General features: G+C 39.2%; 1 protein-coding gene across 1 annotated transcript in view; it reads right to left on the reverse strand.

Moving 5' to 3' along the window:
- RAD51B (RAD51 paralog B) overlaps positions 1–24,370 on the reverse strand; it is a 607,502-nt gene extending 583,132 nt beyond the window's left edge. The window contains exons 1-4 of the mRNA XM_043921041.1: positions 24,259–24,370; positions 20,962–21,072; positions 19,620–19,733; positions 15,627–15,743 (exon numbers count right to left, since the gene is read on the reverse strand). Coding sequence (XP_043776976.1) covers positions 15,627–15,743; positions 19,620–19,733; positions 20,962–21,072; positions 24,259–24,273 — 357 coding nt within the window. The 5' untranslated portion in view covers positions 24,274–24,370. The remainder of the gene's footprint in view (positions 1–15,626; positions 15,744–19,619; positions 19,734–20,961; positions 21,073–24,258) is intronic.
- Between the last annotated feature and the right edge of the window lie 1,325 nt (positions 24,371–25,695).

Genomic DNA, 25,695 nt, shown 5'->3' on the forward strand with positions numbered 1-25,695 from the left:
GCTCCTCTATCCATGGGATTCTTCAGGCAACTATACTGGTGTGGGTTGCCATTTCCTCCTCCAGTGGATCTTCCTGTCCCAGAAATTGAACCTAAGACTCCTGTGTCTGCTGCATTGGCAGGCAGATCTTGACCACTGAGCCACCTGAGAAGCCCAGTTTAATTGTACTGAAGTGAAAATGAGGCCTAGTCTTTTAATCTCAAAAGAGAACAAGTAGTAGAAATGAATGTGAAACCCAGACCTCAGTTCAGTTCAGTTGAGTCACTCAGTTGTGTTCGACTCTTTGCGACCCCATGAATCGCAGCACGCCAGGCCTCCCTGTCCATCACAACCTCCCGGAGCTTACTCAAACTCATGCCCGTCAAGTCGGTGATGCCATCCAGCCATCTCATCCTCTGTCGTCCCCTTCTCCTCCTGCCCCCAATCCCTCCCAGCATCAGGGTCTTTTCCAATGAGTCAGCTCTTCACATGAGGTGGCCAAAGTATTGGAGTTTCAGCTTCAGCATCAGTTCTTCCAATGAACACCCAGGACTGATCTCCTTTAGGATGGACTGGTTGGATCTCCTTGCAGTCCAAGGGACTCTGAAGAGTCTTCTCTAACACCACAGTTCAAAAGCATCAATTTTTCGGCGCTCAGCTTTCTTCACAGTCCAACTCTCACATCCATACATGACCACTGGAAAAACCATAGCCTTGACCAGACGGACCTTTGTTGACAAAGTAATGTCTCTGCTTTTTAATATGCTGTCTAAGTTGGTCATAACTTTCCTTCCAAGGAGTAAGCATCTTTTAATTTTATGGCTGCAGTCACCATCCACAGTGATTTTGCAGCCCCAAAAAATAAAGTCTGACACTGTTTCCACTGTCTCCCCATCTATATCCCATGAGGTGATGGGACCAGCTGCCATGATCTTAGTTTTCTGAATGTTGAGCTTTAAGCCAACTTTTTCACTCTCTTCTTTTACTTTCATCAAGAGGCTTTGTAGTTCCTCTTCACTTTCTGCCATAAGGGTGGTGTCATCTGCATTTCTGAGGTTGTTGGTATTTCTCCCGGCAATCTTGATTCCAGCTTATGCTTCTTCCAGACCAGCGTTTCTCATGATGTACTCTGCATATAAGTTAAATAAGCAGGGTGACAATATACAGCCTTGATGTACTCCTTTTCCTATTTGGAACCAGTCTGTTGTTCCATGTCCAGTTCTAACTGTTGCTTCCTGACCTGCATACAGGTTTCTCAAGAGGCAGGTCAGGTGGTCTGGTATTCTCATCTCTTTCAGAATTTTCCAGAATTTATTGTGATCCACACAGTCGAAGGCTTTGGCATAGTCAATAAAGCAGAAATAGATGTTTTTCTGGAACTCTCTTGCTTTTTCGATGATCCAGTGAATATTGGCAATTTGATCTCTGGTTCCTCTGCCTTTTCTAAAACCAGCTTGAACATCTGGAAGTTCTCGGTTCACATATTGCTGAAGCCTGGCTTGGAGAATTTTGAGCATTACTTTACTAGCGTGTGAGATGAGCGCAATTGTGCGATAGTTTGAGCATTCTTTGGGATTGCCTTTCTTTGGGATTGGAATGAAAACAGACCTTTTCCAGTCCTGTGGCCACTGCTGAGTTTTCCAAATTTGCTGGCATATTCCGTGCAGCACTTACACAGCATCATCTTTCAGGATTTGAAATAGCTCAACTGGAATTCCATCACATCCACTAGCTTTGTTCATAGTGATGCTTTCTAAGGCCCACTTGACTTCACATTCCAGGATGTCTGTCTCTAGGTGAGTGATCACACCATTGTGATTATCTGGGTCATGAAGATCTTTTTTGTACAGTTCTTCTGTGTATTCTTGCCACCTCTTCTTAATATCTTCTGCTTCTGTTAGCTCCATACCATTTCTGTCCTTTATTGAGCCCATTTTGCATGAAATGTTGCCTTGGTATCTCTAATTTTCTTGAAGAGATCTCTAGTCTTTCCCATTCTGTTGTTTTCCTCTATTTCTTTGCATTGATCACTGAAGAAGGCTTTCTTATCTCTCTTGGCTATTCTTTGGAACTCTGCATTCAAATGGGAATATCTTTCCTTTTCTCCTTTGCTTTTTGCTTCTCTTCTTTTCACAGCTATTTGTAACTGGAATGCAAAAGTAGGAAGTCAAGAAACACCTGGAGTAACAAGCATATTTGGCCTTGGAGTACGGAATGAAGCAGGGCAAAGGCTAATAGAGTTTTGCCAAGAGAACGCACTAGTTATAGCAAACACCCTCTTCCAACAACACAAGAGAAGACTCTACACATGGACATGGCCAGATGGCCAACACTGAAATCAGATTGATTATAATCTTTGCAGCCAAATATGGAGAAGCTCTATACAGTCAGCAAAAACAAGACCTTGAGCTGACTGTGGATCAGATCATGAACTCCTTATTGCCAAATTCAGACTTAAACTGAAGAGAGTAGGGATAACCATTAGACCATTCAGGTATGACCTAAATCATATCCCTTATGAATATACAGTGGAAGTAAGAAATAGATTTAAGGAACTAGATCTGATAGACAGAGAGCCTGATGATCTATGGATGGAGGTTCATGACATTGTACAGGAGACAGGAATCAAGACCATCCCCATGGAAAAGAAACCCAGACCTAGTAGGACCTAAAATCTTACCAAGTAACTCTCCCCCACATTCAAGATGGGTCAAGAGGATGGGGCAATCCACCAAGCCAATATATATATATTTTTTTCACCAAGCCAATATTTTGCAGAGAAAATTTAAGGACTGCCTGCTTCTGATCTGAGAAAAGAGCATGTGGAAATGTTACATCATCTTTTTAATGGCCTCCCTCCCCAGCATCCAACTACCTATCTCCATGTGCTCTATGATTATGTAGAAATACAATTAGGTTTTCAAACCTAAAGAATTCTTTTTTAAAATCACTCTTTGAATCCCAAAACAAACAAAAAGCAAACAATCTCAGAACAGTCAGGCAGCTGTTTGCCTTGTGAAAGTAACTTTCATCTTTAAAGTTATTTTATATCAACAAGTGGAAGCTTTTAGACTTTAAATTCTCTCCACAACTCTCTCTTACTCCATACTGACAACTGCTGTGTTTTAAGTAAAGGAAGCACAAGCTGGAATCAAGATTGCCAAAAGAAATATCAATAATCTCAGATAAGCAGATGACACCACCCTTATGGCAGAAAGTGAAGAGGAACTGAAGAGGTTCTTGATTAAAGTGAAAGGGGAGAGTGAAAAAGTTGGCTTAAAACCTCAAAAAAGTAAAAAAAAAAAAAATTCAAAGAAGTAAGACCATGGCATCCGGTCCCATCACTTCATGGCAAATAGATGGGGAAATAATGGCAACAGTGGGAGATATTATTTTATATTATTTTATTGGGCTCCAAAATCTCTGCAGATGGTGACTGCAGCCATGAAGTTAAAAGATGCTTGCTCCTTGGAAGAAAAGCTATGACCAACCTAGACAGCATATTAAAAAGCAGACATTACTTTGCCAGCAAAGGTCCATCCAGTCAAAGCTATGGTTTTTCCAGTAGTTATATATGGATGTGAGAGCTGGACCATAAAGAAAGCTGAGAACCAAAGAGTTGATACCTTTGAACTGTTGTGTTAGAGAAGAGTCTTGAGAGTCCCATGGACTGCAAGGAGATCTAACTAGTCTATCCTAAAGGAGATCATTCCTGGGTGTTCATTGGAAGGACTGATGTTGAAGCTGAAACTCCAATACTTTGGCCACCTGATGCAAAGAACTGATTAATTGGAAAAGACCCTGATGCTGGGAAAGATTGAAGGCAGGAGGAGAAGGGGACAACAGAGGATGAGATGGTTGGATGGTATCAGTGGTTGGATGGCATCACTGACTCGGTGGACATGAGTTTGAGGAAGCTCCGGGAGTTGGTGATGGACAGGGAAGGCTGGCATGGTGTAGTCCATAGGATCACAAAGAGTTGGCCATGACTGAGTGACTGAACTGAACTGATAGATTCTGATTTGAAGACATTGACATGCCACATTTCTAAATTTTTCAACTCTTATTTTTTCTTGAGCTAGAAATTTTGTTAGAAGGGGTGTTAACACAGCAGGGTCTTTGTATCTTGACAGTTTGTTAAATTAAAGAAATTAACAAGACTGCTAAAAATGAAGCTTTAAAAATTTCATAAACCTTTTCCTAAGTCTGATGTAATTTGATGTAGGATTGCATTTTAGAACAAATCATTCTTGCATCATAAAAAAAAAAAAATAATAAAGTAAATGGAAATGTAAGGGAAAAAAAGCAGCCAGGGTAACAGAGTAGAAAAAGAAAAAAACAAGAGGACATGAAAATAACAAGTACCCCAATATTCACATTAAAAAAAAATCAAAGTGTCAAAACATTACCATGTGTAAAACAGATAGCCAATGGGAATTTGCGATATGACTCAGGGAACTCAAACAGGAGCTCTGAATCAACCTTGAGGGGTGGGATGGGAGGGAGGTGGGAGGGAGGTTCAAGAGGGAGGGGACATATGTACACCTATGGCTGATTCATACTGATGTTGACAGAAAACAACAAAATTCTGTAAAGCAATTATCCTTCATAAATTTTAAAAATAAAACTTAAAAAAATATTTAACAACCATATAATATGTGCCATAAAAAAGACTATGAAACCTTTATGGCGAAAGATACTCATTTCTAAATCAGGAAATGAGTGAAGAATTAGGAACAATGATTCAATCAACCACATATGCTAAACTCCTGTCTTAGGACAGGGGCCTGGTTATCTTGCCTTTCAAAACACAGGGCAGGATAAACAAATCTTGTCAGTAGATGATGTTCCAGGAATGCAGATTAGAAGTCTCTCCCTAGTTTTCCTACTGCTGCTGCTGCAAGTGGAACAGACCAGAACCTGACTGCAGCTTGAAAAAGAGATGAGACCCACCCTGACCGACCTGCAGACCCCTGAGCAAGAAAAATGACTGTCTGCTGCTGTTGTAAGCAGAGTAAGCAGCCAAAATTGACTGATAAAGTATGTATGTCTTATATTTCATTGTTTATGCATTTCTATACATGCCAAGACCTTTGTGGACACTTGAATTTACAAGCCTTGACTTACTGTCTCCTGTAATCTTAGACAGCCCACCCAGTCAAGAAGAAACAAGCAGAACTGTTCTAAGGAAAGATAAGGAAGCCAAAAGAGGAGTCTGGCATTCTGCCTCTACCTTTTTGGGACAGTAGAGTGGTCACCTCCAAAGCAAAACTGCCCCCTTTGAGGAGGACATCTGGTCTCCTTAAATCATGAACAAAGCATAGAAATGACTCAGGAAACACAAATAACGTAGACATGTGCCACATTGTTTCTCATTATTTAGAGCAAGTATCTGGGTATAATCATTTTTCTTAAATGTTATAAAGATTTGGCGGTGCTTCACAGGTTTACCAGTCCAGAGGCACTCTCCAACCAACATATGCAGATGCTATATCTCTTTTCATTGACATGAGTTTGGACCAGTTTTCTATTCCTGTAATCTCTGGATTACAATATGAAAATACCTTTTTTTAATGATCCCTTTAAATACAACCTTTAATTTTACCTAATTATATCAGCATCTTTATCATGCATTCTCAGCAGGGGTGACAGTGACCTGAAGGGCAAAACTTGGTTTTGATCATGGAAGAAAGATGTTACTCTCTTTTCCATATAAAGCACAGATCTACATACTGTACATAAACAGATATATAGTGTATCTGCGTGAAACAGGAGGGAAGGGGGCAGGGCACAACCTTTTAAAGAATGACAGGACATGACAAAGACTGGTTAGAACTAACTATGTCCAAGATGGTAGATGAGCCAACTTCCTGCAGACCTTGAGCCTCATTATGTGCTCATGGTAATACCAGTTCGGTCACTCAGTCATGCCCCACTCTTTGCGACCCCCGACTCTTGCTCAAGCTCATGTCCATCGAGTCGGTGATGCCATCCAACCATCTCATCCTCTGTCATCCCCTTCTCCTCCTGGTAAAATAACATGCTAAATGACACACCCACCAGCACCTTAACAGTTCTGAGGCCAACCATAGAAGGTCAAAAAGTGGCTGGTGGCCCAATACCTGGAAACCCCCACCCCTTCCACAAAATAATTGGAATAATCCCCAACTCATTAGCCTGTGAAATTATCCAACCCATACAAACTACCCACATCATGTTTTCAGGCTCTCTTGCTCTCTCTTTCTGAGATTGGTCCACACTCTGTCTGTGGAGTGTGTTTCTCTCTAAATAAAGCCACTTCTTACCTATCATTTTGTCTCTAAATTCTTTCATGACAAAGCAAAAACCTTAAATTTACTGGCAACAATTAAAATCTCGGGATGGAAGCGCTACTAAAGAGAGAAAATGACTAAAAAGCTCCTTAAGGGGTGGTAATGAACAGAGATTGAGAAACACTGATCTGATCTATATTACCTCATATGAGAAGGCTACCATTACATGGTCTGATCTCCACATAACGTAAATATTTAAAGTTTAAACTTCAAACATATCTTCCCTACCAATACTGTCATAATAGATGTAGAATTATCTGCTTATATATTCCATAAGTAAGGGATTTGATGTTCTCTGGGAATGAGACAAAGCCCTTTAGCTCACTTCCATTAGTGATTCAGCACAGTTGGTTTCCCTTTGATTTCTCCTCTGCTGCTTCTGCCTTTGGCATGAGTAGCACTTCTCTAATTCCACTTTTAATCTTGGTACTGTAGCTGAACATACACAGATTCAGGGTAGTTCACATAAATCAAAACTGATGATAAATAAATTAGGGTGTTTTGAAGTCAGAGTCAGGAAAGAGCAGCTATAAAAGTGACAGCAGAATGTTTCCAGATTTATTCTTCCTCCCTCAAGTCATCCCTAGGCCTGGTCGAAGTTTATTCAACTAGATGCCTTACTTCTTATCTTCACCAGATCTAACTTCTACCTGATATCTGGGATGCTAGGCTTGAACTTTGCATGAGAAACAAAGATGGAGCAACACAACTAGTTAGACATCTTCTCTGAGATCTGCATGAGCTCTCTACTGCTGTGTAACAATTGACCACAGACTAGCAGCTTATTATCTCACAGTTCTACAGGTCAGGGAGCTGCTCTGGAGGCATCTTCCCCACCTCCAGGCAAGTTTTCAGATGATGGCACCCTCGGTCTTGATTGTAATCTCCTGAGAGACCAGAACTGAAAACAGTCAGCTAAGCTGCTCCTGAATTCCTGACTCAGAAACTGTGTGAGATAATAAACATTTATTGATGTGTTTAGCCACTAAGTTTTGGAACGGTTTGTTAAACAGCAGTTTAACACAGTTCTATACGTCTGTAGATATAGAATCAGAGAGGAACGACTTTAAAACTTATGAGAAAAAAAACCCCTAAAATAATCTCTGATGTTTATTATAAAGAAATCAATTAGGTAGAAAAATCATATTTCTTAAATGTACTATTCTGATAATTTGAAAAAAACAAATGGCATACAAATGAAAATAAATACCGTACTATGGAAGAGCAAAAACATTAAAAGTTACTGAAGTTTGGTTTATTCCAAGACCAGAGAGTCTGAGAGTGGAGGAGAGGCAGCAGGAACCAAAACATTAAAGAAGTGCTTAAAAATAAATAAATGAAGATAAATTCATTCATTCAGTTAATATTTACTATGTACCTTCTACATATGCTAATTGGAGAGGGAAATGGCAACTCACCCCAGTATTCTTGCCTGGGAAATCTCATGGACAGAGGAGCCTGGCAGGCTACAATCGATGGGGTTGCAAGACTTGGACATTACTGAACAACTAAACCACCACCACCACATGTGCTAATATTGTAGATGTAAAAATAAGACGAAAAAGACAATTCCTGCCCACCTGGAATTTATTCTCCAATGAGGAAGACATACATTAACTAATCACACAAACAGTAAAACTATAACAGTGAGAAGTACTTACATAGAAGAACCATAGTACATGTCAGTTCCCAAGGAATATACAACAATTCTGTTGATTTAAACATAATCAAATAGTCTTAAAATATTCAAAATAACAGAACTACAAGTAAATTTGTTAATGATATAATGGACTATTTTAACAACCTTCTCCGGATTAGTATTAGGTCTGGTTGAAGAAAAAAATCAGCAAAGATAAAGAAGAGGTGCACAACCCAAATTCCAAGCTTAACTTAATGGTCATAAGCAGAACACTCAACCATTAGAGATCACTCTTCTCATGCACACTTTTGACACTTACAAAAGTTAATCACATGTTAATCCTTAAAACAAGTATCAGAAAAATTCCAAGAATCAGTATCACACAAAATTCTTTGATTAAAATGCAAATAAGCTAGCAATCTAACTAAAATGTGAAAGGAAAATTAATTAAATAATTTAGATATTCAAAAATTCCCCAAAAAATCATGAGTGAAAGAAGTAATCATAATGAAAAATTTTAAATACTATGAGAACTAAATAAAAATGAAAATACTTCATCACCAAAAAAAAAAAAGAAAGGATGCAATAGCTCAGATTAAAAAGAAGAAAACTGGAAAATTATGAATTAAATGTGCAATTTAAGAAGTTGGAGGGAGTGGGAGAAGAATTCCAGAAAAATACAGTTAGATAGAGGGAGACAAGAAAATAACAGAAATCACTGAAGTAGAAGACAGAGAAAAGATAGAAAACCAACAAAGAACAAAAATAAAAAGCATAGTTCTTTGAAAAGACTATAAAATACACAAACATTTGATCAGGTCTTTTTAAAAGGAAGGGAAAGAGAAGACAAAGAAGTAACAGTAGGAATGAAAACAGGGAGGGGGGTAGAAACACAAAACCAGATTTAAAGATAAGAATACAATGAAAAGCTTTATAACAATAAATTTTAAAACAAAGCAAAAGAAAGTGAAGTTACTCAGTCATGTCCCACTCTTTGCAACCCCAAGGACTGTGGCCCACCAGGCTCCTCAGTCCATGGAATTTTCCAGGCAAGAATACTGGAGTGGATTGCCATTTCCCTTCTCCAGGGGATCTTCCTGACCAAGGGATTGAACCTGGGTCTCCTGCATTGCAGGCAGACACTTTACCGTCTGAGCCACGAGGGAAGCACCTCTTAAAACTTAAAGAAAATGGGCATATCTCTAAAAATATCATTCACTAAAACTACTTAAAAAGAAATAAAAAACCTGAATAGTCCTTTAATCATTAAAGGAATTTATTTCATCGTTTTAATTTTCCCATAGGGAAAATACTAAGATCAGACACTTTTTCAGGAAATTTATATCAAATTTTCAAGAAACAATGTACAAACTATTATAGAACATAAAAAAGAGAAAATATTCCACAAATCATTCTATCAATTAGCTCAAAATAGATCACAGAAAAAATAACTCAAAACAGACCACAGACTATATGCAAAACCTAAATATAAAACTCTAGAAAAAGATATAGCAAAAATCTTTGTGTCCCTGGCCAGACAGAGTTGACACCAAGTATAAAAGAAAAAACCAAAAGACTGGACTACAAAATTTAAAACTTCACAAGCTGCCATTAAGAAAATGCGGAGAGAAGCCATAGATTGGACTGCAAATTATGTATCTGATAAAAGACCTGTATCCAGAGTACACAAAGAACTCACAACTCAGTAACAAGAAAACAACCAATTTAAAAATAGGCAAAAGATTGGAATAGATATTTCATTTCTAAAACGACATACAAATGGTTGCAAGTACATGAATAGGTGTTCAATGTCATCAGTCACTGGGAAAACACAAATTAAAACCACAATGACTGCTACTAACACTCACTAGAATAGTTAAAATTAAAATTATAAACAATACTAAGTGTTGGTGAGGATATGGAGAAATAAACTATCATGCATTACAGTGAGAATGTAAAATGATACAGCCACTCCAGAAAGCAAATTTGGCAGTTTCTTAAAAAAACTAAACATACACCTAGCCATTCCACTCCGAGGAATCTACCCAAGAGAAATAAAATCCGATATCCACACAAAAACATGTCATATTCCTGATAGAACAAACTATAAGCAATCCAAGTGAACATCAACTAACAGTTGGATAAACAAAGTGGTTATAACCATACCATGGAATAACATTAATGTTGTTCAGTTGCCCAGTTAGGTCCAACTCTTTGCGACCCCATGGACTGTAGCACACCAGGCCTCTCTGTCACTCACCATCTCTCAAAGTTTGCCCAAGTTCATGTTTATTGCATCCGTGATGCCATCCAGCCATCTCTTCCTCTGACACCCTCTTCTTCTGCCCTCCATCTTTCCCAGTATCAAGGACTTTCCCAATGAGTCAGCTGTTCATATCACATGACCAAAATACTAGAGTTTCAGCTTCAGAATCAGTCCTTCCAACAAGTATTCAGGGTTAATTTCCCTTAAGATTGACTGGTTTGATCTCCTTGCTGTCCAAGGGACTCTCAGCAGTCTTCTCCAGCACCACAGTTCAAAGACATCAATTTTTCAGCACTCTGCCTTCTTAATGGTCCAGCTCTTACAACCGTACATGACCACTGGGAAGACCACAGCCTTGACTATATGGACCTTTGTCAGCAAAGTAATGACTCTGCTTCTCAATACACTGTCTAGGTTTGTCACAGCTTTCCTGCCAAGAAGCAAACGTCTTCTGATTTCATGGCTACAGTCACCAGAGTGATTTTAGAGCCCAAGATGAGCAAATTTGTTACTACTTCTACCTTTTCCCCCTCTATTTGCCATGAAATAGTGAGGTCAGATGCCATGATCTTAGTTTTTTTAATATTTAGTTTTAAGCTGGGTTTTTCACTCTCCTTTACCCTCATCAAGAGGTTCTTTAGTTTCTCTTTGCTTTCTGCCATTAGGGTGATATCATCTGCATATCTGAGGTTGTTGATGTTTCTTCCGCTTCTCTTGATTCTAGCTTGTAACTCATTCAGCCTGGCATTTCTCATGATGTACTCACAGTATAGATTAAACAAAGAGGGTGACAGCAGACAGCCCTGTTGTACTCCTTTCTCAATCTTAAACCAATCAGTTGTTCCATACAGGGTTTAGAACTTGTTGCTTCTTGACCTGCATACAGGTTTCTCAGGAGACCGGTAAGATCGTCTGGTAATCCCATCTCTTTAAGAGCTTTCCACAGTTTATTATGATCCACATAGACAAAGGCTTTGGTGTAGTCAATGAAACAGAGGTAGACGTTTTTCTGGAATTCCCTAGCTTTCTCTATAATCCAGCGAATGTTGGCAGTTTGATCTCTGGTCCCTTTTACTTTCTAAACCCAGTTTGGACATCTGGAAGTTCTTGATTCTCATAATGCTGAAGCCTAGCATGCAAGATTTTAAGCATGACCTTACTAGCATGGGAGATGAGTGCAACTGTCTGATGGTTAGCACATTCTTTAGTACTACCCTTCTTGAGAACTGGGATGAGGATTGACCTTTTCCAGTCCTGTGGCTGGAGTGATATTAATATTATTCAACAATTAAAAGGAACAACAAAAAGGAACAATTAAAAGGAACCTTCTAATACATGTTACAACATGAATGAACCTCAAAAACAGTATGCTATGTGAAAAAAAACAAACACAAAAGACTACATATTATACAATTCCATTTAAATGAAATGTTTAGAAAAGGCAAATTTATAGAGACACAAAGTAGATCAGTGGATGCTTAGGGCTGAGAATGGGAGTAGGGATTAACTATAACTGGGCACAAGGGAATGTTTTAGGATAATGGAAAAGTTCTAAAAGTGGATTGCGGTGATGACAACTATAAATCCACCAATACAATTGAATTATATGGTTACAAACATTGACTTTCATAGTATTTAAGTTGTATATTAATAAAATTATTTTTTAAATAGTCAAATGATTTATTAAAAAAAAAAGAAATTCAAGCTCATTAGTAATCAGGAAAATGAAAACAAAGACAGGCAAAAATTAAGAAGTCAGATAATACCAAGGCAAGAAGATATGGAGCAAGAGGTATTCATGCACATCACTGGTAGGAAATTAAACAAGAACAACCACTCTGGAAAATAATTTGTCCTGATTCTGCAGAGTTACCTATGTACATACTCTATAACCAGCCATTCAGTTCAGTTCAATTCAGTTCAGTCGCTCAGTCATGTCCAACTCTTTGTGACCCCATGAATCACAGCACGCCAGGCCTTCCTGTCCATTCACCAACTCCCGGAGTCTACCCAAACCCATGCCCATTGAGTCGGTGATGCCATCCAGCCATCTCATCCTCTGTCGTCCCCGTCTCCTCCTGCCCCCAATCCCTCCAAGCATCAGGGTCTTTTCCAGTGAGACAACTCTTCGCATGAGGTGGCCAAAGTACTGGGAGTTTCAGCTTCAGCATCAGTCCTTCCAATGAACATCCAGGACTTATCTCCTTTAGGGTGGACTGGTTGGATCTCCTTGCAGTCCAAGGGACTCTCAAGAGTCTTCTCCAACACCACAGTTCAAAAGCATCAATTTTTCGGTGCTCAGCTTTCTTCACAGTCCAACTCTCACATCCATACATGACCACTGGAAAAACCATAACCTTGACCAGATGGACCTTTGTTGGCAAAGTAATGTCTCTGCTAGTAACTAGCCATTACTCCAAGGCAAATACCCTCAACAGGGACCAGGCAGTACATATACTAGGTGTTTCAGACCATGAGATCTCTGTCACAAGTACCTCAACTCTGTCTTGTATCTCAAACAAAGCCACAGACAAAATGTAAACAAATGAACATAGCTGTGTGACAATAAAACTTTATTCACAAAAAACAGGCAGCTAGCCAGATTTGACCACTAGGCAGTAGTTTGCCAATCCCTACTCTAAAGAAATACTTGTACGTGTGATCCAGGAGACATGTACAACACTTTTCATAGGACCTATTTATATTAGCAGCAAACTGGAAACAACCCAAATGTTCACTCACAGAAAAAGGGATTTAAAAAAAAAAAGGGCCATACTTCACAAAATGGAGTATGATATAGCAATGAAAGTGAATTATACTCTGGCTGCCTGCAACAACACGGATAAATCTTACAAAATAATATTAAGTGGAAAAAGCAATTCATAGATGAGATATGCCATGATTTAATCATCAATATATGATGTAATGGAGCTCAAAAAGCAAAACTAAATAAAATGCTACATTTCCTATGTACATGGGTGATTTAAAAAAAAAAACTACAGGTGTGAGTAACCATTGGGGAAAAAGCACAGGAATGGCAGAGTCGCTGGGCTGTACATCTGACACCAGTACTGATATAATATCATAAGTCAACTATGCTTCAAGTTTAGAAAACTACAAGACGGGTAGAAATTCAGGATGGACGTTACCTCCTAACAGAAAGCCCAAGATAGGATCAGGGAGAAGCCCACAGTTGATTTCAATGATTTTGGTATTGTTCCAGGGCTTATATTGGGGTCACAGGCTCATAAATGTTTATAATTTACACATGTAGGAAGTATTTAATCTTGTATACGGAAGACATATATTAAATTTTTGTTTTTAATAAAAGGTAAACAATCTCTGTAATCAGCTGAAAAGTCCCAAAAAAGACTGCAGAGGCTACCTGTGGCTGGAACAGAAAGTACAGAACTTGCCACTAATAAGCAATCAGGGTATTTATATTCCATGCCATCTTATCAGATCACGAAAAAACATCTCAGGGCTTGTAACTACCTCTTGAATTGAAAAAGAACTGACAAAAGCTACATGAAAAAGTTGACAAAGGTCCGTCTAGTCAAAGCTATGGTTTTTCCAGCAGTCACGTACAGATGTGAGAGGTGGACTATAAAGGAAGCTAAGCACCAAAGAATTGATGCTTTTGAACAGTGGTGTTGGAGAAGACTCTTGAGAGCCCCTTGGACTACAAGGAGATCCAGCCAGTCCATCCTAAAGGAGATCAGTCCTGGGTGTTCATTGGAAGGACTGATGCTGGAGCTGAAACTATAATACTTTAGCCACCTGATGGGGACTCATTGGAAAAGACCCTGATGCTAGGAAAGGTTGAAGGCAGGAGGAGAAAGAGATGACAGAGGATGAGATGGTTGGATGGTATCACTGACTCAATGGACATGAGTTTGAGCAAGCTCTGGGAGTTGGTGATGGACAGGGAAGCCTGGCGTGCTGCGGTCCATGGGGTCACAAAGAGTCGGACACGACTGAGCGACTGATGTGACTGACTGATGTGAAAAAGTACTGAAAACTACTCCAAGACTTAAAACATAAAAAAGTATTTGTTGGTTAATCGTCTTGAAGTTCAACTTTTTGCTATCTAAATAAGAAAGCTTATAACTATGGCTCACAATTGTTATAAAACTTTTTTTTCATAGACCTATTTCAAGAAAGGTCTAACTAGAGTGCAAAGATTATGGAAGATAGGATTCTGGCACCATCTGGTGGCAGTGCACTGCAACAGCAGATTCTAATTTCTTTTTTAAGATTAATTCTCTCAGTGGTTCATTTACTAGGCATAGAACACACATTTTTAAATCTTTCTTGGAAGTCAGGAAATAAAACAAGACTTACTATCTAAAACAGGTTCTCTATCTTCAAATAAAAATATCTACAGTTAAATTTATGCCTATCACAATGCTTTAAGCATCTACTCTTATTAAAAGTTTGTTTCACGCATCTATGCCCCTAGAACTCTCAGGCAAGAAGACCCTCAGGACTGCACTGGTAAACACAGCCTATGGAGTCACCATACCAAGACCAGTAAGCACATCAATGCAGTTTTCAGGGGAAAAACCTGTTGTGGTTTTAAAATATCCTCAAATTCTTGACACTCCGTGCAAAAGATAGAGCTTAATTTGCCTTTCCTTGAACATGGACTGAACTTAATGACCTGCTTCTAAAGAGAAGAAAGTGGCAGAAATGATGGTGTGTAACTTACAAAGCTAAATCATCAAAGGAATGGCCATTTCCATCTTGCCTGGGGGAGTCAGACATCGTGCCACGAGGAGACTCAGGCAGCCTGCAGGGATCTCTCCAGGGGAGAATCATGACCTCCTGCCAACAACCAGCACCAGCCTGCCCCCTCGCACCCCTCGCCAGTATCTCCAAGCTAAGCCAGTCCCAAAGAAACAGAAATCAGTGTTTACTGTCATGGAAGCCCCTTAGTTTGTAGGTAATTTGTTACGTGACAATAACTAACTAACACAACAACTGATTACTTCCTAGAACCAAATTTTATCTTTAACAGGGAGTAAAAATAGCTCAGTTCAGCATAATACTATAATTTACCTGCACATTAATAAAATTTCAAATTTTCCTTCCTCAGACACTAAGTAGGGATCCTTTTCTAATTCCCCCTGAATTGTTTCATATTATTTCATAATATTCAATTTCTAATTCAGAGAAACAACCACCCAAATAGATTTCAGTCTGTCAGCAAAGATTTTTAGAACATCTTCCTTTTGGTATACTACACTAGTACCACCAGGGACTGAGTGGAGAATCCTGCCCTTGAGGTACTTACAATTTAATTTAGATTAATATTCATAAAATAATTTATATTCCTTAATTATACTTTTTCCCCTGGTTCTAAAGGTTCTAGGTCAATGTTAGAAGGTTTGGAAAGTGTCTTCTTTACCTCTGTGAGGGATCCACAAGCTACACCACCATGCAGGGCTTCATCCAAAGCAGACAGGGTTGTAGACAAAAATGCAGATGAGTGAGCAGCACACCTCTGTGTCTTTATCTCATAAGCCTGATCAAAGAAAAAGTTAAGTTCTTTTCAACCTCTATATTTATTCAAAAACATAAGCCAACTCCAAATTCAAATTTTAGCAGCTAGAACCCAATTCATGTTTTTTTCCTTCTATTACTTATTTATTCTACAACTATTTACTCTGTGCCATGGACTGTGCTGGGCTTCCCTTGTGGCTCAGCTGGTAAAGAATCCACCTGCAATGTGGGAGACCTGGGTTCGATCCCTGGGTTGGGAAGATCCCCTGGAGAAGGGAAAGGCTACCCACGCCAGGATTCTGGCCTGGAGAATTCCATGGACTGTATAGTCCATGGGATTACAGAGAGTTGGATATGACTGACCAACTTTCACTTCACATGAACTGTGCTAGATTTGAAGGCTGTTATATAAAAGACAGAGCCCCTGCCCTCACAGGTCTTATAGCCAACTAGAGACTATGAAACTAGGACTAGAAAGTAGGCAATTACAATACAGCTAAACACTAGCTACTGGTGATAGGGCAAGCAGAGACTGGAAAGTGGATTTGTCCAGGTCAAATCACCTGATCTGAATTTTGTGATCCAGGGAAGATCTGGATGTCTGAGCTAAAACCTGAAAAGGTTATGAGATGGGCAAAGGAAGTGTGCACGTTCCTGCCAAAGAGACAAGAATGTAGAAAGAGAGGTCAAGGAGCAAGAAATAAGAAATGGAAACTAAGGGAAATTATAAAAATGAAAGAGGTGATTTAGAATGGCTGAAAGATGGAGCATGCTCGTGGCATGGCAAACAATGAGGCTGGAGAAATAAGCAGGGGTTACCTCAGATGAATCTTGCTGAAGTGTGGCATGTAGGCTGAGAGCAACAGGGAGTGAAATGATCAAGCTACCACTTCAAACCGAGCTTGGTATGTGACAAACAGCTTGAAAGCGGGTGGTGTGGCCTAAGATATGGCCCCTCAAAAGAAAGCCGTATCAAATCCTTCGAACCTGTAATGTCACCTTAGTTGGAAAAAAGGTCTTTGCAGATGTGGTTGACATGATTACATACCTACCAGCAATGTGTAAGCAATCTCTAACATTAAAAATTACTAGCATTAAGTTGCCCAAATAAACTGAGGTCAAGCCACAGAATCGTAATCATTCATTCACTCATACATTCAACAAATACAAATTAATTGCCTACTGCATGCTATATAATATGATAAGCTCTGGGAAAGAGTGGTAAACCAAATAGACATAGTTTCTACCCACTTAAAGCTTACAATTTAATAAATCTAGGTCTCAAATCCAAGCTCTTCTGCCTCTATGAGCACACAGGAGACCAACATATTAATATAGAGTTGGCCAAAAAGTTTTATCAGTAAATCCACCAGTTTTCTTCTTCAGTGGCTGCTTCCCAGATTCATCATTGTCAGATCTGATCTTTAAATGCTGACTGACTCGGGACTTGGCCTCGGGCACACTTACTTTTTTTTTTTTTTTTTTTCACACTTACTTTCTTACTGTGCATACTTTCTAGGCAATCTCCCATCCATTTTCATGGTTTTGCCTACCATATTCATTCTGATGACCCCCCAGTGCACACTATCCTTCAAGCTTAGGTCCACATATTTAACTGCCTACTTCACATCTTCATTCAGTGTTTCACAAGTGCCTAAATTCAGCAAGTACTAACAAATCCATGATCTGCCTCCCTCAAACCTGATCCTCTTCCAATATTCCTTATCTCAGGAAATGGTACCATCCAGCCTCTTAGAGCAAAATCAAGGAATCATCTCTGACCCTTTCCTGTACCTTACCACCACCCACAGACAAATCACCACCAAATCCTATTCATGCTACCTCCTACATATCGCTCATGGTAACTGACATTATACCATTGGCATTAACACCACACTAATAGTCCATGTCACAATCTATCTGGAATATGGTCACAGATACCTAACTAGTCCACAAATATATCCTTGTTCCTTTTCAACCACTTGTCTGTGTTTAAAGACTGAGTTTTTAAAAAACACATACTAGAAAATTACTCCCTTTGATGACTTATCATTGCTCTCAGAATGAAGTCCAAAATCCTTAACAGGCCTGCAGGCCCCAATGATCTGACCCTGCTTGCTTCTCCAGCTTCATCTCTTGCTCGCTATGTTCACTCAGACCGGCCTGACCTTCTGACCATACAAGCACCATTCTCCTGCTCTTCACAGGGTCTCTGCATTTCCCACTCCCGCTGCCTGCAAGCTCTTCCCTGCTCCCCTCCCTTCCCAATCCCTTTGGCTGTCTCTCTCCTATTCATCCCTCAGGTTTCAGCTGAAGTGTTGCTTCCGTGAGGGAGCCCTTGCTGACCCCTACACTAAGTAATGTCCCTTTCAGTTTCTAAGCTCTTTGTACTTTTCTCTGATAGGACTTATCATTACTACAATTAATTAATCATTTATATAATTGTTTGTTTAATGTGACTGCTCCCACTAGACTGTAAGCTACACAAGGGCAGAAAACTTTATCAGTCATCTTCACTACAGTATCTCCAGTACCTGACAGATCCATGGCTGGCACTCGATAAATACTGGTTGAAGGAATAAATGACTGAATAAATAAATCAACAAAACAAAAAATCTTTCTGAGGGAATGAACTAAGGTTAATTCAATATTTAAGGCAGGACTCTAAACAATCAATGTTACAAAAGTAAATGTACAACAAAGGAGAAAGATGGCTCCTTGAACTGGCAATTGGAATTGTAGTAACATTGCAGCTGAAAGTGGTGAAAGACGTGGAGATCGAAGGTGAATTTCCTAGCCATCGTCTCCTGCTTAATTATCTGACTAGGAATATGCAATACATACTGAATCACAGATGTCAAATTAAAAGGTTCTCTTGGTGCTTTACAACTTTCAAAATAGTGACAGGTTAATTTGAACCTCCTAATGAAATCATCACATGTGATTTTAACTCTTTAACTTCTCCCATAAAACAAAGTGAGCTGTTCAAAGCTACTTATCTTTGTTGAAACCAATGACAAAGCTAAGACTGGTGCCCATCTCTAATTCCAATTCTAAGTCACCTTCTGATTTAAAGTATTTTCCTTAGATCACAAGCAAAACCTGAACAAAAGAAAACACTCAATCTGTTCACTGTTTTCAAAGTTTCAAATGACACTAATATTCCTTCATCCCTCCGCCACAGAGTTGGATCCTACTTTATTGTTCAGTGGTTACCAAATTTCAATATAACATAGTAAGTAGTTTACAACCCACACAAACAAATACATTTGCAAAACACTGGACAGACTTTCAGGTAACTCTTACTCTGAGAAAATAAGACATTTTCTACCATGCACTAAACCTACATTTTGAAAAGTTAAAGACATGACACAGAAAGTATGAAATAATAGTATAACTTGATTTGGGCTTATTTCAAAAGACTTTAACTCCTCTCAGGAGTGAGGATAAGTTTTAAAGCATTATTCATTCAGTCAATAAGTCAGTGTAAGTCCAATATGCATACTCTGAGATGTAGAGTAAATGATGATGGTAAAAGTTAGTATTACAGAGACAGGGACACTCTAAAATTAAGAGTATATTATACTTTAACCATGAGGTTCACAAATCCTTCCCAAACAAGTAAAAGAGAAAGATGAACTTTTGAAATAACACTGCCAGCTATAGAGAAAAAAAATTCCTGTTACCTCTCATTCCTGTAACTGTCTCCCATGAGCTTATAAACAACATAAATTTATTCTCATTAGAGGACTAACTCTTACGTTGTGAGGGTTGGTATTTTTGAGGTGTTCATCTCTATTTTTGCTTTTACCTTATCCCCTAAAAGATTTAAAGAGAATTCAGAAGCTTTTCAAAATAAAAATCATAACCAAATCATAAGTCTAAAATATATATATACCGTTTGCATCTGTGGTGCACAGGCCCTGCTAACCACACACAGAAGTTCATGGACACCTTGATAACTAAGGCCAGTCATCTTCATAAGCTCCAGTGGAGAAAGACATAGAAAGTCCTAAAAAACATAAAGAGACTATTTTAAATATACATGTACAACAAAGATACTGGAATTAAAAGGAAGCTTTCAATTGACACTGTCCATGTGTAAATAAAAGCGTAATTTATTGCAGATCAGTTTGAATGTTTCTTATAGTATTTTCCTCCTAAATATTCCTTAACTAAAAGATATGACATAATCTTATCTTCTAATTATCCAACTTAATATATACCAGAGGACACACCAAGTAAAAATACATAGCAGCAGAAATCAGCCCAAGTAGATAGGAGCCCTGCCCCTGTACCCAAAAGTTTGGACACAAACAGACAACCAGAAATAAAATCAGTTTCATCCTAAGTTATAAGATCATTCAGGGGAAGTATTTCATAATTGAGAGAGAATAAAAAGAACTATGGACTGAAATGTTAAATATCATATTTTTAAGAGTGTTTCAAAGTATGAACATGAAGGTTATCAAATGTTATAACAGAGAAAGCAAAGATATCATTAACACACAAAGCAATTAAAAAAAGGAGAAAAAAAAAAAACCCTCCAGCATTCTCTAAAAGTCCATCTTATCAAGGATTAAATCCTAATATAAAATGTTAAATCTAATTTAACCTCCTAAGAGGGATTTGCTTTACTCTTGTGCTTAAATATACAACATCCACTTTATATATTTTTCTCACTCCACTGATAGAAAAGTAATCCTAAAAATTTTTCTTGCTTTCAAGAGAAATTACCCATTTTGAATACTGTCTCCTCATTTGAGTCATATTTCTCATGTAACTACAGAATTTCTTTTACAAGGACAAAACTTCTCTAGAATCCCAAATAAATGGCCAGGTGTATTTCACCTTCTGCCATGAGCATTCTCCTGACTCAGCCCTAACCAAAATGTAAAACTCTTGAAATGAAATCACATTTGGAAATACAAGCTAAGAGGTTTGTTATTTTGAATTAGCAAGCACCATCACTTATAAACCTAAACGTTCATATTTCAGATGCAATTAAAGAGTTATTGGGAGGGAGGTTCAAGAAGGAGGGGACATATGTATACCTATGGCTGATTCATGTTGACGTATGGCAGAAACCAAAACAATATTTTAAAGCAATTATCCTCCAATTAAAATAAACATGTTTTCTAAAACTTTAAGCAAAAATTTTTTAAGAAAAGTTATTTAGGTACACTTAAGATTAATTTGCACTTAAGATTTCTCACTGAGAAAAATTAAACAAATTGTACCTGACAGGTAACGATATGATGTCTGTTCAGACGGTCACACAGCTCTTGTGATAAACCCACTCGTCTTAGTTTCTTGCTACCCATGCCTCCAGATGCAGCAAGAAAAAGAACCTTGAAAAAACATTGGGAAATAGCATAAGCAGTAGCAGATGGGCAATCCACAACACTCTGCAAAATAAAACATTTTCAAGCCTCTCCATATATAAAATGAAATGTATGGTATTTAAAATATTACTGATAAAATAAAAGAAGGCTATAAATCTTTCTAAATACTTTAAATAGGGGAGACTACTGTTTGTCAAACATGGAAAGAAACAATGTAAGAATCTGCATTTCACAAAAATTCTTTAAAAACTTATTACACAAATATAATAACACCATTTCACATTTATATAGCATCTTAAGATTTTCAGTTCATTCATAAACTTTATTTGGATGTGTAATTAATACAAATATTTCCAAAGAGCACTCCCAGAAAGTCTGCTTTCATTGCACCAAAACAATAATAAATTTATTGACCACCTTCTATGTATCACACATTGTTCCAAAGCTTTACATCAATTGCCACATTTAAGCTTCTCAACAGCCCTATAAGAAAGGTTGATGACTGGTCCCATTTTTACATATGAGAAAACTAAAGTCTGGAAAGGTTAGCCATTCCACTGTTACCAGAAAAAGTAAATGGTAGATCCAGAATTTGAACCCAGGAAGTCTGACTCTGAGGCCTATCCTCTTAGTCAGTACACTCTTCTACAAGTCCATAATCATACTCTTTTCGGAGTCAGAACAAACATCCTGAATCAACTGAGATTTTGTTATTTCAGGTGTCACTTAAAAACTGAAATGGTTTTTTATTACAGTAGCTGCTCACATTCCCACATGCAATTACATTTCACTCTTGCTATTGAACCCTGTGAGGACTAAATGAGGCTCATGAAATATGTGCCTTCAGAGAGTAAGAACAGAATCACTGTGATTATCTTAATAACACAAGCAAAGAAGAAGCTGTATTACACTCAGATGGCAGAATATCCTCTGGATAAAATAGAAATAGGGACTCTTCATTGTTCCAGGAGATAAAACAATAAAATGATCAGAAAAAGAGTCACATTTGGGAACTAAACCAATCACTGAGAATGTAGATATTCATTTCCAATACCATGGCCCAAATTTCTAATCAGATTAACACTCTTTCTCTCTCCCTCATCTTTCTCTCTCACACACACACATCCCTCCCACAACCACAAAATAAATCCTTCTCATTTCACTCAAAGGGAATTTGTCAGTGTTGGGTTTTGTGTCTCTAATAGAAAGTTTACCAAGTGACATCTGCTGAATCATTGCCCAGGGTCTTCACATACCAGGTAGCTCTGGGCAATGACATCATTTTGACTAATAAATTCAACCCAAAAAAGAGAATAGGGCTTCCCTGGTGGCTCAGTGATAAAAGAATCTACCTGCCAATGCAAGAGACACAGGTTCGATCCCTGGGTCGGGAAGATCCCCTGAAGAAGGAAATGGCAACCCACTCCAGCATTCTTGCCTGGGAACTCCCATGGGCAAAGGAGCCTGGTGGGCTACAGTCCATGGGATCGCAAAGAGTCAAACACGACTGAGCACACACACACACACACACATCACTTGCCTAGACTACTCACACTGCCTCTGGTCATTCTCTGCCCTGCACACTCACCGCCCCCCACCCCCCAACCCACAAAAAAATAAATTGTTTGTTCCTTCCACAGATGCTTCTTAAGCACATATTCTGCTGAGTGCTGTGGCACAAGAATCACTTAAGTATATTTCTCCCCTTTGGAAACGCACAGTAAAAGATTAAAAGTAATATATACACAAATAATTAGTCATGCAGCAAGTATTGTCATCGGAATTTAAATGTGCTATGGCAACTCACTCCAGTATTGTTGCCTGGAGAATCCCCCTGGGCAGCTACAGTCCACAGGGTGACAAAGAGTCGGACAGGACAGCAACAAGAACACATACACTCAGATGGAAGCAGAGAGGAATACGCACCAAACTGACCCACAAGTCACAATCCTGTCAGAGGTAGCCTCCTAAAAATGCTCCAATCCTGTCACGCTCATCCTTTCACACTGCCCGTGGGACCATGAGACCACAGGATAAACTCCACATTTCTTATGATGGCCTAAAGCCTCTTGGTGAACTGGTCCCTCACTTCCCTATCATTCATATATCAGATCGCAAGGCCCAGATTCTGATCTTTCTGGTAAAATCGCTTGCCTCCCAGTACCTCACTTTCCTCATCTGAAAAACAGACATTGTCTAAATATCTACTTTGCAGGAATGTAGTGAAAGTTAGAGGATGTGGATGGTGCCTGGCTCCTACTGCTAACAATTGCTATCAACTCATTCAGCACAACAGCATTTGCTACCTCAGGTGACCTGCCTTCCAACCATAACACTGATAGGTTACATGAGGGCCATCCTGCCTCCCTGATTTTCCTCCACAAAGACTTCCTGCTTACTCTCTTTCTCTCCAATATCCTCATCACACTGTGTACTCATTTGTTCGATAATCTTATTAACATGTTGTTATGAGTTGAACGTTTGTTTCTTCCACGGTAAATTCCTGCTCTGCGTATATATATGCCAGTGCATGTAAACAAGTGTGTGAGGGAAGAAGTTCAATCCTGGAAAGTGAATCCTCTTCTTATCAAGAAAAAAAATATCCTCACGATTGAAAACTGTCAATTAACAATAATAGCTAATATTTCTTGAGCCTTTATTACATGCCACTTTTCCAAGAACTCCGATTTTTACCCCACTTTATAGTTTGATATTGAGGCACTGAGATGAAAGCCTTAAGCAAAGCCTAACATCTAGCACAAGGTGGAGTCTGCATTCGAACCCAGGTATCTGAGTCCATATTCCACACTATTCAGTACCTCTAATTCAACAACACCTGAAGACAGGCAGACACTCAATTTCCCCTAATGACTGGCTCTCCTTCCTAGACCTCAAACTGCCCACACGTGGGAAGATGGATGGACATAAAGAGGCGAAAACATCACCCCTGAACAACAGCTCTTCCCAACAAGGTGCAGCTTCCACGCAACCCCCACAAAGGAAGACCAGACCCCCAAAGATGTGCGGCTGTGCTCAAGTTAAGATCCCAGTGTACCTAAGGGGGCGTGCGCCTGCACCCAAGTGTGGCTTTCCACTCCCCCGATATCAACACCACGTGCCCAGAGAGGGCGCAGGAAATAATAAGCGCACCCCATTTCCCCAAACCGCCCGCAAGAGGAAACTTTCCAGTACCGGGTTCTGCAGCATCCAACTTTCAAAGTTTCCCCTATCCCTTACACACTTCCCCGCGGAAAGTGATGAAAAGCAACAACCGAAGCGCTGGTTGGGTCGTCACACTGGGGAACTATCCAATCAAAGGTAGGCACAGGCCCAGGGCGGCTCCGCTGCTTGCTGGGAATTGTAGTTCACACTCGCTAATGTCTGTGAGTCCCAGTCAAATTTCTCATTATAGTGATTATCAACATCCGGTGGAAGAATATCAGCAAGGAGAATACCATGCCAGAAAATAACTTTCTTTTAATTTTCTATTCTTTATTTTGTCACTTCACTTAAAAACTGCTTAATGGACCAGAAAGACAAGTTAATTTTCTGAGAATAGATGAGAATCCACCAATCATCCAAGTTTTGGAAGAGAATTTTTGGTTTGCTTTGGTTTTTTCTTCGCCTTTGGTGGTGATAGTTCGGAAAATATTGAAATGAAACTGCTCAAGCCGAAAACATGTAACGGGGAAAAGTCCGAGTCTATAGCTGAAGAACATGAAGGAAACCAGAAAGTTCAGTATAAAAGTAGCTGTGATGAGGATACCTAGTAAATTGTTTTAAGACTCAATTTCAGATTATTATATTTGAGAATGGCTTTTTGCTCATTCTTTGCTCTCATCTCCCCTGTGCATACCTCTGTCTTATCATTTAGCCCACTGCATCCTAACTATTGACTTACACCCCTCAGTAGACTGTGATCTCTTTGGGGACAAGGACCGCGTCTTCTTCAGCTTCTAAAGTAGAGTCTAGCGCACAGTTCACGGTTGTCGGTTCAGTTCACTTCAGTTCAGTTGCTCTTTGCAACCCCATGAACCACAGCCCGCCAGGCCTCCCTATCCATCACCAACTCCCGGAGTCCACCCAAACCCATATCCATTGAGTCAGTAATGCCACCCAACCATCTCATCCTCTGTTGTCCCCTTCTCCTCCTGCCTTCAATCTTTCCCAGCATTAGGGTCTTTTCAAATGAGTCAGCTCTTCGCATGAGGTGGCTAAAGTATTGGAGTTTCAGCTTCAGCATCAGTCCTTCCAATGAACACCCAGGACTTATCTCCTTCAGGATGGACTGGTTGGATCTCCTTGCAGTCCAAGGGACTCTCAGGAGTCTTCTCCAACACCACAGTTCAAAAGCATCAATTCTTCAGCGCTCAGCTTTCTTTATAGTCCAACTCTCACATCCATACATGACTAGTGGAAAAACCATAGCCTTGACTAGACAGACCTTTGTTGGCAAAGTAATGTCTCTGCTTCTTTTTTTTTTTTTTTATTAGTTGGAGGCTAATTACTTCACAACATTTCAGTGGTGTCTCTGCTTTTTAATATGCTGTCTAGGTTGGTCATAAGTCGGTAAATGAGCAAATAAATAACGGGTGTTAAGCAGAAGGAACTGGAAATTCAGAACGTAGG

Source organism: Cervus elaphus, chromosome 12 (assembly GCF_910594005.1).
Source record: "Cervus elaphus chromosome 12, mCerEla1.1, whole genome shotgun sequence".
In the NCBI taxonomy this organism is placed as follows: domain Eukaryota; kingdom Metazoa; phylum Chordata; class Mammalia; order Artiodactyla; family Cervidae; genus Cervus; species Cervus elaphus.